Source organism: Kogia breviceps, chromosome 12, assembly GCF_026419965.1.
Source record: "Kogia breviceps isolate mKogBre1 chromosome 12, mKogBre1 haplotype 1, whole genome shotgun sequence".
NCBI lineage: Eukaryota > Metazoa > Chordata > Mammalia > Artiodactyla > Physeteridae > Kogia > Kogia breviceps.
This window is the reverse complement of record NC_081321.1, coordinates 88,378,998-88,396,838: the sequence shown is the minus strand read 5'-3', so window position 1 is coordinate 88,396,838 and position 17,841 is coordinate 88,378,998. Positions and strand designations below refer to the sequence as shown.

Genomic DNA, 17,841 nt, shown 5'->3' with positions numbered 1-17,841 from the left:
GAGCACGCGCAAGGGGTGCCATGCCGTGAGGGCCGCAAGAAGAAGGGCGCCAGCTCTACACACTCCAAAGTAGAGTTGGGTTCTCCAGCTAAAGCTGGATGGAAGCACATGGTTTGGGCTCCAACTCTACGTGGAGCCTCCTACTCTGCTCTTTCCAACCCATCCTGCCCTCACTCCCTGCCCGGCTGTCCCGCCGAATCCTGGAAGTCACCAGGATGTCTCCAGGGCTCCGTGAACCCCACGGGAGGAATCCCGGAGCGCGCTACAGCCCCCCGGCCCCGCCCTCCTTCCCACTGGAACGCAGCGAGAGCGCAAGCGCGCCTTCCAGAGCAGAGCGCGCGCTCGCGAGCTCCCCGCATACCCGTGCTCATCCGGGTCTCGGCGAACCTCAGCCAATGGTGGACGTTCACGGCCCCCGAGGGCGGCGCTAAGCCTTCCCTCACATGGGGCCTCTCCTCACAGTGGGCGCTTCCAGGCAACACCAACCAGTCAGCCGAGAAAAGGGGGAGAGGCAGAATGCCTAGCGTCTGGGCGAGGATCGACGGTTTTGAGATGGAGCAGCTGTCACCCCGTATAAGCGACTGAAGTGCAAGCAGATTCCCCAGAGACACTGTAGTAAACACACTTCAGAAACGTGAGGTGCCGGTGGTCACGTGGGGAGTGCTCCCTCCAATGAGGAGCCGAGGGCGGGGCCGAGGCCGCTGACGCGGCGGTGGCGGCGGAGTCACCCGGAGAGCCTCGGGACTGGTCACTGGCCGGCAACCGTCCAGCGGCCTCGACCACCTCTGTGCTCCGTCCTCACTCCTCTTTCCCGGGCCGAGAGCCAGCGTGGCCGACAGTGGCTGAATTCTCTCTCATTCCTGTCGGCGGCTCGCCTTAGGCGGGCCGTCTGCTCCTCGGGGGCCGCCTCGGTGGGGCTAGGTTTCTGTGACGAACCTCCTGGGGCTGCCCGCGCCCGCTCGGGCCGTCGTGTTGGCTCGGTTTTGTGGAACTTGCTCACCCTCCGGCGGTCCGGGGCCCTCGAAGTTATGCGTCTCGTCCAGGAGGTGGCGGCGGGTGCCGGCTCCTAAAGGCGTCACACCCGGACTCCGCTGACTGGGCAACCTCCATTCATCTTCCAGCTGCGCCGCCAGCGCCCTCTCCCTCTCCCGTCCCCTCCTCGGACTCATTTTTTCCTTCCCTCCCCTCTGCCGCCCTTTCCCTCACTCATTGGGTTCGGCGATTCTCCTGCGACCGGAGGTGTTGGTTATGAGCCGGACCCCCCTGCCCTGAATTTCTCCGCGGAGGAGCTCGGCGGCGCCCTGCCACCCGCCGCGTCCCCGGGATGGGGGTGAATGCTGTGCACTGGTTCCGAAAGGGGCTTCGGCTTCACGACAATCCCGCCCTGAAAGAGTGTATTCAGGGCGCCGACACCATCCGCTGCGTCTACATCCTCGACCCCTGGTTCGCCGGCTCCTCCAATGTTGGCATCAACAGGTGGCGGTGAGTCAAAATCCCGTGGGAAATTGGTTTCGCTGTTTGATGAATCAAGACTTCACATGCGATCGGCCAGACATGAGAATTTAGACCTGGCACCGGTTTGCCTATGCCGTTTTAATTACTGCAGGTGCTTTAAGTGTTAAATAGAACGGATTTAATAGTCCTCTGGCCAGAGAGTGCTGTGCTGGTAGCCTGGAACACCTTGGCCTTAAGGTGTGAGTTGCGTGTCTCTGCGCTAATGGAAACTCTTCCCCTGGATTTATGGAATGCTTAGTGCTGGAGTTAAAGAAACACCCTTCCAGTTATCAGTGGCCCGTGGGTTGACTTCCTTGGCCTCTTTATGGCGTTTGAAGGGATTGCGGTTTTTAATGTTTACGTTTGTGTGTGTCTAGTTAACTCATAGTATGGAGAAAATCATTCATTCAGTAGAGTCGCCTCCAAATCCGGTTTTCTTCCACCATGAGGTTGCCACAGGCAAAGCAAGGGAAACATTTCTCTTTGCTCGGCTCTCCCTCTCCACTCCTCCTTGTGGTTGACTAGACAAGCACAGTTTTTCTTTCTAGGCAATGTATAATCCTTCTAGGATTCAGAGCACTGGAAGAAATCTTAGAGAAGCTTTATGATCTTTTCCTGAAACGCCAGGCTAGAGGATTGTTAGGCCCCCTGGTGGAAATGAAACCGTTCTTTCAACAGATTATTGATCACCTACTGTATACCAGGCACTGCTTTAAACACTAGGGATACGGTAGTGAATGAAACAGATAGAACTTCTTGTCCTTTTCAAGCACATGTCCCAGAAAGCATATAGTATTTAGTGGTGGTAAAGGATTTGCAGAAATAGAGATAAAAGGGGTGAAAAATACAAGGGGTTGGGGTTGGAGTAGCCGTTTAAAATATGGTGATAGGGAAGAACTCAGAGAAAGTGACAGTTGAGCAAGATGATGAAGCAAGTAATGGATTACAGATATCTAGGGAAAAGCATTCCAGGTAGAAGGAACAGTAAGAGAAAAGGACCTGAGGTGGAAATATGCTTAACCTTTGGAAGGAACAGCAGAAGAAACCAATATGGCTGGAGCAGAATAAGTGAGAAGAAAAGTAGTAGATGAGGTCACAGATGTAATAGGGCCAGATTGAGTAGAGCTTTATAGGCAGTTGTCACGATTTGGGCTGTTACTTACAGCAAAGTGGGAATAATTGTAGGATTATGAGCAGAGAAGTGATGTGATTTGACGTAAGTTTTCAAAAAAACTTCTCTGGCTGCGGTTCTGAGAACAGACTCAAACTGTGGGATGGAGGTGGACAAAAAGCAGTAAGACCAGTTAGGAGTCCATTGCATTCATCCAGGTGAGAAATGATAATGACTTGGACCATAGTGATTGTGGTGGACGTGGTGACAAGTAGTCAAGTGGTGAGTATATTTTAAAGGCAGGATTCACAGAATTTATTGACAGATCGGATATATGGTGTGAGAGAAAGAGAAGGAATTAGAAATGATTTCAAAATTTAACTTGAGAAACTAGAAGGATGGAACTGCTCTTTGCTAAGTGGTCAGTTGAAGAAGCCATTGAGAGGGTGATTTGAGTTCTCTTTTGAACTTGGTTAAGTTTGAAATGTTTATTACACATCCAGGTAGAGATAGCAGATAGGTAGTTGGATATATCTGGAATTAAGGACAGAGATCCAGGCAGGAGGTATAAGTTAGAGAGTCATCACTTTATGGGTAACTTATAAAGCCATTTATTAATCCATTCAGTCATTGAACAGATATATGGCATGCATCTACTACATGTCAGACACTTTTGGGTGCAGGGCATTCAGTATAAACAAAATAGCTAAAAAGTCCCTATCTTGTTGAAGCACATTCTGGTAGAGCCATGAGACTATATGAGAACATTAAGAAAATGAGTGTAGATAGAAAAGAGAGGCAGTCCAAGAACTGAGCCTTGGGTACTCAAATGTGTTGAAATTGTGGACCTGTGGAAGAACCAGCATAGGAGTTTGAGAAGGAACATCTAGGAAGATAAGAAAACCCAGAAGAGTATGGTGTCTTGGAAGCCAAGTAAAGAAGGAGAGAGAGTGTTTCAAAGAAAGTGTTTTACCTTTGTCAAGTTGCTGGTCAAGTGAGATGAGGACTGAATATAAAAATCATATTTAGCATTTTGAGATCATTCATAATCATGACTAAAGTGGTTTCAGTAGTGTCAGAGACCGAAGCCTTTTGGGAATGGCTTGAGAGAGGCTGAGAGAACATGGGAGACAACTCATATAGATAGCTCTTTTAAGAAGATTTCCTCTAGGGGGATCAGAGAAATGGTGTAGTTCCTGGAGGAGAACATGAAGTCAAGAGAGGATTTTTTTTTTTTTTTAAGATGGGAGAAATTACAGCATGTTTGTGTACTGATGGGAATGATATAGCAACTCTATATAAAACAATTTCCTTAGCAGAATTGGTGTCAAAGTTGATTCTGGAAAAAAGATAATAAATGTTATATATTTTAATCTATTAATATCTTAACAATATAGTAATGATTCCCTCTTCATAAGATTGTTAGGAGGATTAAATTAGTTTAAAAATGTTAAATGCTTAAAATCTGAGTGGTAGTAGGAAGTGCTTATTTGCTATTTGCTCTTAAATTGGAAGTCCTAGGTAAATAATATCTAGCTAAATGCCTACAGTCAGTTTCTTCTAGAGTACTTTATAAGTTTATAAAATCTAGACTATAAAATTCTATAGATTAGGGGTTATATATTGCTTTACTTTGTGCATCCAACAACTCACATTGTTAAATAATGAGTGAAATAAAACTTGTAAGCATAATAGGAATAGTCCCATATTTTCCTTTTTAAAAAGGATTTTTTTTAACTACTAAATATTGCCCTTGATGAGTAACAGATAAAGATGTAAATAATGAAGAGAGACAAACTGTTTTCTTCCACTAAAGTCTGTTATAAAAAGGAGGGACAGATTTTATTTAATTTGTTCTCATAGCACCAAATTCAGTGCTTTTCATATAGTAGTAACTCAGTTACTGTTTGTTAATGAAATGACTTCCAGGAGTCAATAATTTTATGTTTAAACGACTTTATTAATTTACTCATTGACCATAGAATAAGGTTCAAATTCCTTAGCTTGGCATTCAGGCTGTCTTGTGGGTTTCTGTCTTCTTTCCTTTGTGCCATTTCCTTTAATCAACAGTGTTTCCTAGATTTTTGGATTTAACAGAAAAACAAATTTTTAAAAATTTATTTTGCCTAAGTAAATTAACAGAACTACCTTTTGATGTTGCCATCATTTCATTCAAAGCAACTAGAGAAAGAAGAACAAACAAAACCCAAAGTTAGCAGAAGGGATGAAATAAAGATCAGAGCAGTAATAAATGAAATAGAGACTAAGAAAACAGTAGAAAAGATCAATGAAACTAAATGCTGGTTCTTTGACAAGATAAACAAAATTAATGAACTTTTAGCGAGACTCATCAAGAAAAAAAGGGAGAGGGCCTAAATCAATAAAATTAGAAATGAAAAAGGAGAAGTTACAGTGGACACCACAGAAATAGAGGACCATAAGAGACTACTACAAGCAACTGTATGCCAATAAAATGGACAACCTAGAAGAAATGAACAGATTCTTAGTAAGGTGCAATCTCCTAAGACTGACCCAGGAAGAAATAGAAAATATGAACAGACCAATTACAAGTACTGAAATTCAATTGGTGAATAAATAACTCCCAACAAACAAAAGTCCAGGACCAGATGGCTTCACAGGTGAATTCTACCAAACATTTAGAGAAGAGTTAACACCTGTCTTTCTGAAACTATTCCAAAAAACTGCAGAGGAAGGAACACTTCCAAACTCATTCTGTGAGGCCACCATCACCCTAGTACCAAAATCAGAAAAAGATACCACAAAAAAAGAAAATTACAGGCCAATATCACTGATGAACTAGATGCAAAAGTCCTCAACAAAATACTAGCAAACTGAATCCAGTCGTACATTAAAAGGATCATACACCATGATCAAGTGGGATTTATCCCAGGGATGCACAGATTTTTCAGTATCCACAATTCAATCAGTATGATACACCACATCAACAAATTGAAGAGTAAAAGCCATATGATCATCTCTGTGGATACAGAAAAAGCTTTTGATAAAATTCAACGTCCATTTATGATTAAAAAAAAAACTCTCCAGAAAGTAGGCATAGAGGCAACATACCTCAACATACTAAAGGCCGTATATGACAAACTCACAGCTAACATAATCAATGGTGAAAAGCTGAAAACATTTCCTCTTAGATTAGGAAAAGACAAGGATGTCCACTCTTGCCACTTTTATTCAATGTGGTTTTACAAGTCCTAGCCACAGTGATCAGAGGAGAAAAAAGAAATAAAAGGAAGCCAAATTGGAACAGAATAAGTAAAACTGTCACTGTTTGTGGATGACATGATACTATACATAGAAAATCCTGAAGATGCCACCAGAAAAATACTAGAGCTTATCAATGAATTTGGTAAAGTTGCAGGATACAAAATTAATACGCAGAAAGCTGTTGCATTTCTATACAGTAACAATGAAAGATCAGAAAGAGAAATTAAGGAAACAATTGAATTCACCATCACATCAAAAAGAATAAAATACCTAGGAATAAACTGACCTAAGGAGGCAAAATATCTGTACTCCAAAAACTGTAAGACCCTGATGAAAGAAATTGAAGATGACACAAACAGATGGAAAGATGTACTGTGTTCTTGGATTGGAAGAATCAATATTGTCAAAATGACTATACTACCCAAGTCACTCTACAGATCAAATTACCAATGGCACTTTTCACAAAACTAGAACAAAAATTTTTTTAATTCGTATGGAAACATAAAAGATTGCAAATAGCCAAAGCAATCTTGAGAAAGAAAAATGGAGCTGGAGGAATCATGCTCCCTGCCTTCAGACTATACTACAAAGTGACAGTAATCAAAACAGTATGGTACTGGCACAAAAACAGAAGTATAGATCAATGGAACAGGATAGAAAGCCCAGAAATAAACCCACACAACTATGGTCAATTACTCTACAATAAAGGAGGCAGTAACGTGCAATGGAGAAAAGACAGTCTCTTCAGTAACTGGTGCTGAGAAGACAGGACAGCTACATGTAAAAGAACGAAATTAGAACATTCTTTAACACCATACACAAAAATAAACTCAAAATGCATTAAAGAACTAAATGTAAAATTGGATATTATAAAACTCTGAGAGGAAAACGTAGGCAGGACACTCTTTGACATAAATTGCAGAATATCTTTTTGGATGTGACTCCTAGGTAATGGAAATAAAAACAAAAATAAATGGGACCTAATTAAACTTAAAAACTTTTGCACAGCAAAGGAAACCATAAACAAAACAAAAAGACAACCTACAGAATGGGAGAAAATATTTGCAAATGATGTGGCCGACAGGGAATTTATCCCTAAAATATACAAACAGCTCATACAGCTCAATATCAAAAACAACAAACAACCCAATCAAAAAATGGGCAGATCTAAATGGACATTTCTCGAAAGAAGGTATACAGATGGCCAAAAGGCACATGAAAAGATGCTCATCATTGCTAGTTATTAGATACATGCAAATCAAAACTACAATGAGGTATCACCTCACACCAGTCATAATGGCCATCATCAAAAATTCTACAAACAATAAATGCTGGAGAGAGTGTGGAGAAAAGGGAACCCTCCTACACTATTGGTGGGAATGTTAATTGGTACAGCCACTATGGAGAACATATGGAGTTTCCTTAAAAAACTAAAAATAGAGCTGCCATATGATCCTGCAATCCCACTCCTGGACATATATCTGGAGAAAACCATAATTCGAAAAGATACATGCATCCCAATGTCCGTAGCAGCACTATTTACAATAGCCAAGATCTGGAAACAACCTATATGTCCATTGACAGATGAATGGATAAAGAAGGTGTGACATACACACACACACACACACACACACTGGAATATTACTCAGCCATAAAAAGAATTAAATAATGACATTTGCAGCAACATGAGTGGACCTAGAGATTATCATGCTAAGTGAAGTGAGCCAGGCAAAGACAAATATTATATGATATCACTTATATGTGGAATCTAAAAAAAAATTATACGAATGAGCTTATATACAAAACAGAAATAGACCCACACACATAGAAAACAAACTTATGGTTACCAAAGGGGAAGGGGGGAAGATAAATTAGGAGTTTAGGATTAACATATATACACTACTATATATAAAATAGATAACCAACAAGGACCTACTATATGGCACAGAGAACTATACTCAATATTTTGTAATAACCTATAAGGGAAAAGAATCTGAAAAAGAACATATATACGTATGTGTATATATATACACACACACACACACAAACACACATATATATAGCTATAACTGAATCACTTTGCTATATACCTGAAACTAACACAACATTGTAAATCAACTATACTTAAATTTTTAAAAAAGGGTGCTCTACTATGTACAATAGCCAAGACATGGAAACAATGTAAATTTCCATCAACAGATGAATGGATAAAGAAGATGTGGTACACACACACACTCATACACTGGAATATTACTCAGCCATAAAAAAGAATGAAATAATGCCACTTGCAGCTACATGGATGGACCTAGAGTTTATCCTACAAAGCAAAGTAAGTCAGAAAGAGAAAGACAAATAACATATGATATCATTTGTATGTGGAAGGTAAAATATGACACAAATGAACTTATTTACAAAAGAGAAACAGATTCACAGACATAGAGAACAGACTTGTGGTTGCCAAGGTGGAGGGGGGTGCAGGAGAGGTTTGGATTGGGAGTTTGGGACTAGCAAATACCAACTACTACATATAAAATAAAGAAGAAGGTCCTACTGTATAGCACAGGGAACAATATTCAATATCCTGTAATAAATCATAATGAAAAAAATATGAAAAATAATATATATGTAACCAAATCACTTTGCTGTCTACCTGAAACTAACACAACATTGTGAATCGAATATACTTCAGTTTTTTAAAAAGGGGTGCTTTAACATTAAAAAAAAGTTTGAAGGACATTGTTACAAAATAAAAGACAGTTCTTTGATTTGAATAAATTAAGCTTTATGAAAATTCACTTTGCCCTGTTTGATCTCAGACTAGTGAAAACTTTATCATGAATTTGTCATCTTTGGATTTGAGTGATTTATAATATTTCAATTCCTTCCTTCACTTATTTCGTGTTAAAGTTATGTGACACAAAAACTTATATGTGAATGTCCATAGAGTTACTATTATTCATAATAACCAAAAGGTAGAAACAACCTAAATGTCCATCTGTTGATAAATGGCTAAACAAAATATGATATATCTGTACAGTAGAATATTATTCAGTCATAAAAAGGGGTACTGGGCTTCCCCCTGGTGGCGCAGTGGTTGAGAGTCCGCCTGCCGATGCAGGGGACGCGGGTTCGTGCCCCGGTCCGGGAAGATCCCACATGCCGCGGAGCGGCTGGGCCCGTGAGCCATGGTCATTGAACCTGCGCGTCTGGAGCCTGTGCTCCGCAACGGGAGAGGCCACAACAGTGAGAGGCCCGCGTACCGAAAAAAAAAAAAAAAAAAAAAAAAAAAAAGGGGGTACTGATACATGCTACAACATGGATGGACATGAAAACATTATGCTAAGTGAAGAAGCCAGTCACAGTATCCCACATGCTATTTGATTCTGTTTATATGAAATGTCCGCAATGGGTAAGTATGTAGCGATAGAAAGTAGATTAGTGGCTTCTTCAGTCTGGTGGGGGAGGGGTTGTGGGAGTTGAGCTAAGGGGCATGGGGTTTCTTTTTGAGGTGATGAAGATGTTCTAGAAGGTGATGGTTGCACAACTTTGTGAATATACTAAAAACCATTGAATTATACATGTTGAAAAATAAACAAAACCCCAGAACCCTACTCACCTCTTTAAGGCCCAGTCCAAATGACACCGTTTCCAATATACCTTTCTTTATCATCTTGTCTGGTTGATGAACAGTCTTGTGAGCTCTTATATCATTTTTTGATACTGCTTATATCATCCTTAGTAATTACTTCTTCATTTGTAAATATTGATATAGTTCTCATATATTCATTTCTCCCCTGTTTAACAGATTGCACCTCTTCTTCCTACAGAGAAGATACCATTCATTTAATCAGTGTTTATTTAGGGTTCACATTCATAGCAGGCACTATTCTTGGTACTGGGGATACAACAATGAATAAACAGAAAAAGTCCCTGCCTTGAGAAGCTTCTAGTATAGGAGGAAAAATAGACAATAAAACAAACATATCAGGTGGTGGTAATTGTAATGGAGAGAAATAAAGCAGAATGTGAGAACAGAGACCTAAATGAAGGAGAAAAAAGTTATGGAAATATCTGGGGGAAGAGCCCTGTGTATTCTTCACAGTGTCTAGCATCATGTCTTGTACAAAGTAGGCATTTGGTAATTATCTTTTAAATTTTCTTTGTTAAGTCTAGGATTTGGGAGAGGGGCAGTTACTTCCCTTAACTTAGATGCTAACGTGTAACAAACTCATAATTTGGAAAAATAATTTTTAATGAACAGATTACTTTTGATATTTAAACTTAAACATGTTTATTACACAGTTGATTCTGTCACATGAGAGTCTCTTAATTTTCAGTAACCAAATCTATAAATGTATCCACATCCTTACTTATTCTTTTCTTCTACTGTATGACTTCAGTGAAAGAGATGTTGCTTACCCTATTCAAAACCAGTATCTTTTCTCCATTGTATATTCTTGCTTCCTTTGTTGTAAATCAATTGACCATAAGTGTCTGGGTTTATTTCTGGGCTTTCTATTCTGTTCCATTGATCTATGTGTCTGTTTTGTGCCAGTACCACATTGTGTTGATTACTATAGCTTTGTAGTATCATCTGAAGTCAGGGAGCATGATTCCTCCAGCTCTGTTCTTTCTCAAGGTTTGGCTTTGCAGGGTCATTTGTGTTTCCACACAAATTCTTAAATTATTTGTTCTAGTTCTGTGAAAAATACCATTGGTATTTTGATAGAGGTTGCACTGAATCTGTAGAGTACCTTGGGTAATATGGTCATTTTAACAATATTGATTCTTCCAATCCAAGAACACAGTATATCTTTCCATCTGTTTGCATCATCTTGAATTTCTTCCATCAGTATCTTATAGTTTTTGGAGTACAGGCCTTTTGCCTCCTTAGGTAGTTTTATTCCTAGGTATTTTATTCTTTTTGATGTGATGGTAAATTCCATTGTTTCTTTAATTTCTCTTTCTGATCTTTCTGTATTAGTGTATAGAAATGCAACAGATTTCTGTTTGTTAATTTTGTATCCTGCAACTTTACCAGATTCATTGATGAGCTCTAGTAGTTTTCTGGTGGTGTCTTTAGGATTTTCTAATTTGAAAAGATACATGCATCCCAATGTTCATAGCAGCATTGTTTACAATTGCCAAAATATGGAAGCAACCTAAGTGTTCATCAACAGCTGAATGGATAAAAGTGGATAAAGAAGATGTGGTGTGTGGTGTATGTATATGTATGTATATGTATGTATATGTATACACACACACACACACACACACACACACACACACACACACTGAAATACTATACAGCCATAAAAAAGAATGATACTTTTCCATTTCCAGCAACATGGAGAAACTTGGAGGGTATTATGTTAAGTGAAATAAGTCAGACAGAGAAAGACAAATACTGTATGATATCAGTTATATTTGGAATCTAAAAAATACAACAAACTAGTGAATATATCAAAAAAGAAACAGACTCACAGATATAGAGAACAAACGAGTGGTTACCAGTGGGAAGGGGGAGAGGGATAATAGAGTGGTGGGGGGGTGGGTGGTAAAAACTGTTGGGTGTAAGATATGCTGCAAGGATGTATTGTACAACATGAAGAATATAGCCAATATTTTGTAATAATTGTAAATGGAGTGTAACCTTTAAAAATTGTATAAAGTAAAATAAAATAAATGCCTTTAAAAATCCCAATATCTTCATCTGTACTCTATTTTATAAACTTTGTTAGCTTTATTGAGGTATAATTGACAAATTGAAATTGTATATACTTAAGCTGTAAAATAGATGTTTTGATATATGTATTCATCCTGAAGCTCATTTTTGATTATTCACTTTCACCTTTTTTTGATTATTCACTTTCACCTTTTCTTTAACACCGTCCTCTTTTTAAGTTGCTTCCAGTCAACATTTAAACATGCTTAAAACCAAATTCTATAAACAAACAAACAGCAACAAAAACCAAACAGGAACAAAACCTAACCTTGACATTCCTCTCCTGAAACTATGTTTCTCAGTTCCTTTATAGCCACACTTCCTGAACAAGATGTCTAAATACTGACTGACTTCATTTCTTTATCTTCTACTCACCCTTGAACCCATTCCAAACTTGGTTTCACCACCCCCCCGTTCTCCACCAAAACTCTTTTCATCCAAAGGACACTTTAAAACTTTTCAGTCCTGGACTTTTTACTGTTTGACACATCTGACTACACCTTCCTCTTCTTCCCTCTGCTTTGGTTGGAGGACTCTCCTATGTTTGTTTTTCTGCCAGAGCTATTAGTGTTCTTCCTTGACTTCTCTTTTTCTGTTCAACCCTTAAATGCCCCTTAAGTCTGTAATCTCCACCCTCTTTTCCTCATTCCTAGGTAATCTTCTCTTCATAAAGTCAGCACCAATCTATATGCCCAGAATTCACAAATTAGTATTTGCAGCCCAGATCTCTCACCTGACCCCCAGATATGTGTCCACTATATATAGATTCCCTCCAAATTTGAATGTATTATATTACCTTAAACTCAATTTGTTCAAAACAGAGTTCATCTTTTCTCTTACCTCTTTCTCAAAAACAAACAAAAAACTCCAAACTGACTTTTTTTGTGTTTCATATCTTCATAAATAATACTGCCATTTGCCCAGTTGCTCAGAGTTTACATATTAGATTGTTAATTGTGTATTCATTTATTCTACAAATAAATGTGTGTCCCTACTGTGTGCTAATCACTTTGCTAATTTCTGTGGATAAAATGGTAGTCAACAGATAAATTCTCTGTCCTCAGGGAGTTTACAATGTAGAGAGAGATTTATTCAGAAATAAAGTAATCATGGAAGTACATTCTTCTATCTCCATTGCTACTTTAGCCCATACCACTATCCATTTTGTGTAGATTTTTCGTAGTTTACAAATCATTGTTCCCCTTGCCCTCCTCTAATTCATCCTTTACACAACAACCAGAGTCATCTTTTGAAATTGTTAATCTGATCATGTCCTTTGCTATTTTAAAATCCTTCGGTGACATTTATTTACGCTTACAGTAAAGGTTCAAAAAGCCATAGTATGGTTTAAAATCTCTGTGTAATCTGGTCTTCTGCTTTTCCCAGCCTCCAGGGATTGCCTCACTGAGGCATTTGAACTAAGCATTGAAGTATGAGATGAATCTTAATAAACAGAGAAAAGAGGGAAGGGAATTCCAGCCAGAGAGAAGAAAATTCCAGACTGAGGAAATAACGTGAGGGAAGGCACTGTATTCTGATACTGGCAAGGAGGTTGATGTAACTGAATCATATCATGCATAAAAAGGTAGACGGTGTTGTTTAGCACTCTTGGTTCAGTGCTTTAGATGGTTGCCTGACTCAGATGAGCTTAAGCAGAAAGTTTATTGGCAAGTGTAATTGAACAATCCAAGGGAAATTGGCTTCAGACATGGGTTTATGCTAGGGCTCAGAAGGGCCAAATTCTTTTTGCATCTCCAAACTTTATTTATTCTGCACTGGGTTTTCAGACAGGCTGTCCTCTGGTGGTAAAATATAGCAATAACAATAGCAGGTATATAGTAAAAAGCATTTGCTTCTGCCCCAGAAGTGTCAGCAAAAGTCTGTGGCATTTCAGTGGCTCTGTTTGGGCCAATTCTGAACCAGTCACTATGAACCTGATTGTCTGAGCTGGAGTTGTTTGCCTCCTGGGTAGAATCAGCTTCACTGGATTGAAGTAACTGAAGTAGAATAAGTAGGAAGTAGGTGGATGTCCTAAAACAACAGATGCCAATTATATAAGAACTCGGATCAGAAAGTGGGACCAAGTCAGAAAAACTTTGACCCCTGTTAGGGAACTATAACTTTGGCATCTGAGTGAATGATAGAGAAAAGAGACAATATAGCAGTGTGAAGCTTTATCAACAGTTCACTTGAAAGATAATATAGACTTGAATTAGGGAAATGGCTGTGAGGAAGGGGAGGGATGCAAGAGAGTAATTGTAGAGGTGCAATGGATAGTTTAGGTGACTGTAAAAGGCAGTTACGCAGAGGAGGGTGAGGGAGAGAGTAAAATGTAAGATTCTCATGCTTTATGCCTCTTTGACAATTAGACATTAACTAAGTTAGGGATAGATCATATTTAGATGGTGACAAGAGTGAGTTTAGTTTAGGTCATGATGAATATGAGGTGCTGCTAAGATATCAGCATGGGAAATGTTGAAAACAGAAGTTCAAGTTCGGGGAGTATAGACATTAGAGCTGTGGATATGGGAGTAATTCCTATATAATTAATAGGTGAAGCATGACTGATGATATTAGATAGAATAAGACCCATCAATACCTTGGAGAATACTGTATTTAAGATGAATAGGAAGTGGTGAAGGAGACTGAAGAGAATCAGTCAGAGAGAAAGGGAGTCAGGAAACCAAAGGTGCCAAGAATTTTCCTTCATTGTGCTAAAGAAGGCAGGTTAGGATGAGTTTTGACAGTTATGCAGGAAAAATTTGTCAAAGACTTAGAAATAAATGGGCAGAAGAAATTACTGTGTATCTGAATGCTGAGCATTGGACCCTCCAGAACCTAGAGACCCTCCAGGAATTATATTATTTTGATTTAGAGGTATATATTTTTGTCCTTGATTGACTAGACTGTTTTACAACTCTGCAAAAAGGCGGCAAAAGTTTCATTCTAGAAAACTGGTAACAGAACAAATGTTTCCTGCCTATACTAATGCAATTATTCCTCTTCATGCCATGCACATGAATTTTTTATATTGGGCAGTATAAATCTCTGAATGTCAGATTCTCATTTGAACCAGTTTCAACATCTTACTGGTTCCTTCATTCATTAATGAGTTAAATAAAATCTTTGCCATATATTCATTTCACATTTCTATGAGAGTCGTGATTTAACCATTTTAAAAATTATACTTTAACTGTTACAAAGGCCTTTGGTAAACTTTGGGAAAGCAGCTTCAATGGAGTTGTAAGGACAGAAAGTGTGTGTGTGTGTGTGTGTGTGTGTGTGTGTGTGTGTATGTGTGTGTGTGTGTGTGTGTGTGGCTGGTGTAGGGGAGGAGGGTGATTATTATGGGAGAGGTAAAACATAAGCTGGATGCGCAGGTTCTAGACAGGCTGAGGAAAAGTGAATTTTGGGTAGATCAACAGACTTGTAGTCCAGACAGGATGACAAATAGAAAAATATATAAGTAAGGTGAGGCCTGAATGTGCAGTCCTTTTAATGACAGCCTGAAGTGAGTTTAGAACATCTGACTGTCCTAAAACCTAGATACTAATCCCTGCTTTCCTATTCAGTAGCAATTGGGCTGACTTTGGGTAAGTCACTCCTTCATTTTATTCATTCAGTAAATGTGCATTAAGAGATTGTTATCTGCCAGGCATTTTGCAAGGCACAAAGATGAAGGTCATAGTTTCTGCCCATAAAGAAACTTTCACACCACTCAAGGACAAATAACTAGAATATAGGATGTTAAATAGGACTTCTGTAGAAATATTCTGGAACTCCTCTCTCAAACCAGTATCTTCCTCCCTCCTACCTCCTACACTTTCCCTCCGATCTCCCTCCCTCCCTCCCTCCCTCCCTCTCTCTCTCTCTCTCTCTCTCTCTCTCTCTCTCTCTCTCTCTCTCTCTCTCTCTCTTTCTCTCTCTCTTTCTCTCTCTCTCTCACACACAGACACACACACACACACACACCACCTCTACTCCTAATCCCTCCTCCTCCTCCAAGGTTGTCTCTCTTCTGTGCTCCTAAGATTATCCTAATATGAAAAGGGAGATACTAAAAAAAAAAGCCCTCTTATCTGATATCATTGGGACTAGCAGTTATTTGAAAAAGGCAAGTATAAAAAATAACATATAAATGTACATTAATTTGACAGCTTTTGATGTAAGGTGGAATTCTAGGTCTCGATTCTCTGTCTCTCCTCTTTATCCACGTTTACTCCGTAGGTGATTTAATCTAGTCACATACTTGAATACCTCATGCATTTCTTGCCCTGACCTCTATCTTGAGTTACAGACCTAGGTATCCAGTATTTTTACTCAGATTCCAAATAAGCATCTTAAACTTAATTTTGCCTCCCTCTCCTCTACCTCCCACTGTTTCTCTATATCACATATGACAACATTCACCTCGTTGCTCTGCAAAAACCTAGGAACCATCTTTCCTTCATTGCTTTTTTTCCCTCACAACCCCATCTCTAGTCCTTCAGCAATTACTGTTGCTTTTCTTTCAAAATAATTCCCATATTCATTCAAATCTCACATTTCCACTGCTATCATACTATCCAAGTCACCAACATTTCTTGCAGGACTACTGCAGTAGCCTCCTAACTTCTCTACTTCCATTTTTATACCTTCCTTCCCAGTCTCTTCCATGTGGAAGCCAGAGTAGTATTTTAAAAAACCTTAATCCGGGCTTCCCTGGTGGCGCAGTGGTTGAGAATCCATCTGCCGATGCAGGGGACACGGGTTCGTGCCCCGGTACGGGAAGATCCCACATGCCGCGGAGCGGCTGGGCACGTGAGCCATGGCCACGGAGCCTGTGTGTCGGGAGCCTGTGCTCCGCAACGGGAGAGGCCACAGCAGTGAGAGGCCCGCGTGTCACAAAGGGAAAAAAAAACCAACCAAAAAACCTTAATCAAATCAGGTCATTCCTACGCTCAGAATCCTCCAGTGACTTCCAGGGTATTAGCATTTCTACTTCTCTACCTGAACATTATATTCCCTTATACCTTAACAGGGCTCATTCCTTCAGTATCTCTCCTTAGAGAGGCCTTTTCTGACCATCCTATGTCATTGCCCCTACTCCTTCCCTACATCTCCCACTTTTCACATTCTTTCTCCTTTCCCTGTTTTATTTTTCATGGCATTTATTACTACCTGAAATCGTTGATTGATTGATTGAATGACTGATTGATTGTTTTATTCCTTCACCAAATTACACAAGAGAGGGGTTGATTCATTATTGGTTCCTCAGTCCTGTAACACAGTTCTCACTGGTTAGTCTAGGGACGTTTTGGGTTCCCAAGACTCTTTCAGGGTATTTGTGAAGTCAAACTATTTTTTGTAATAATACTAAGACATTATATGACTTTCTTACTGTCATTTTCTCATATCTGTACAGTTGAGTTTTCTAAAAGCTGCACGGTAAGTGATGACACTATTGACTATGATGACTAATGGAATGTGTGCTGGTGTATTCTTGTGTTTTAAAATTTTTTCAGCTTTAATTTCTCACATGAATGTTGGTTGATATTACCTATAAGACAAAGCTCTTTGGGGTTACTCAGTAATTTTTAAGAGTATAAAGGGTCCTAAAGCCAAAAAAGTTTGAGAACTGCTGCCTTAGAACAGCACCTGGCACAGGGTAGGTGATCATTGTACACTTGTGGATTGAGTGTCTAAATGAATATTGTTCTGCTGAGTTTGCTAATGGAGTTTCATGTTGGCTTTCATGCATGAATTACACTGATAGTATGATACTGCCTATCATTTTCTTTAACGTTGATTAAAACCTTAAAGACCCTTGTGAAACAAAGCAGTACAGAATTCCTCTAGTACATTTTTTTTCTTCTGATCTATTATAGCTATCTTATCCATAGATAATTAGAAACTTTTTTTGGTGATTTGCTGTTTATCAAGCCTTTTTGAAGCATTCAATTTAGTTTTCTTTTTACACTCATTCAATCAGTTTATATAAAATGTAATTATGTGATTACAATAAGAAAGTCAGCTGGCATGAACAGGTTTAAATAACACAGTTGACTGCTGACATGCCTAGAAGTTTGATTAGAACAATAATCGGATGTAACACAGAACAATAGCTTGCTTTTCTTAAGCTGAATTTAGCCATGGCCATTAGTCAGTCAGTATGGCTTTGTATGTTTCACAGAAGTTATGGAGAGATTATATGTCTGTATGGAAATAGCAAAAATAGTTATTAGTAATATAAAAGCTGTAACTTTTCTTTTTAACTTGATATTTTAAA

At 39.2% G+C, this 17,841-nt stretch overlaps 1 protein-coding gene across 9 annotated transcripts in view; it reads left to right on the top strand.

The window, feature by feature from the left end:
* Positions 1 to 458: 458 nt before the first annotated feature.
* CRY1 (cryptochrome circadian regulator 1) overlaps positions 459 to 17,841 on the top strand; it is a 91,850-nt gene continuing 74,467 nt past the window's right edge. For 7 of the 9 annotated variants that reach the window (XM_067010042.1, XM_067010041.1, XM_067010044.1 and 4 more), the window contains exon 1: positions 673 to 1,482. In XM_067010042.1, coding sequence (XP_066866143.1) covers positions 1,325 to 1,482 — 158 coding nt within the window. In that variant the 5' untranslated portion in view covers positions 673 to 1,324. Of the gene's footprint in view, positions 1,483 to 17,841 lie in introns of all 9 variants that reach the window. The other 2 variants (XM_059082005.2, XM_067010046.1) reach the window with 2 other exon arrangements.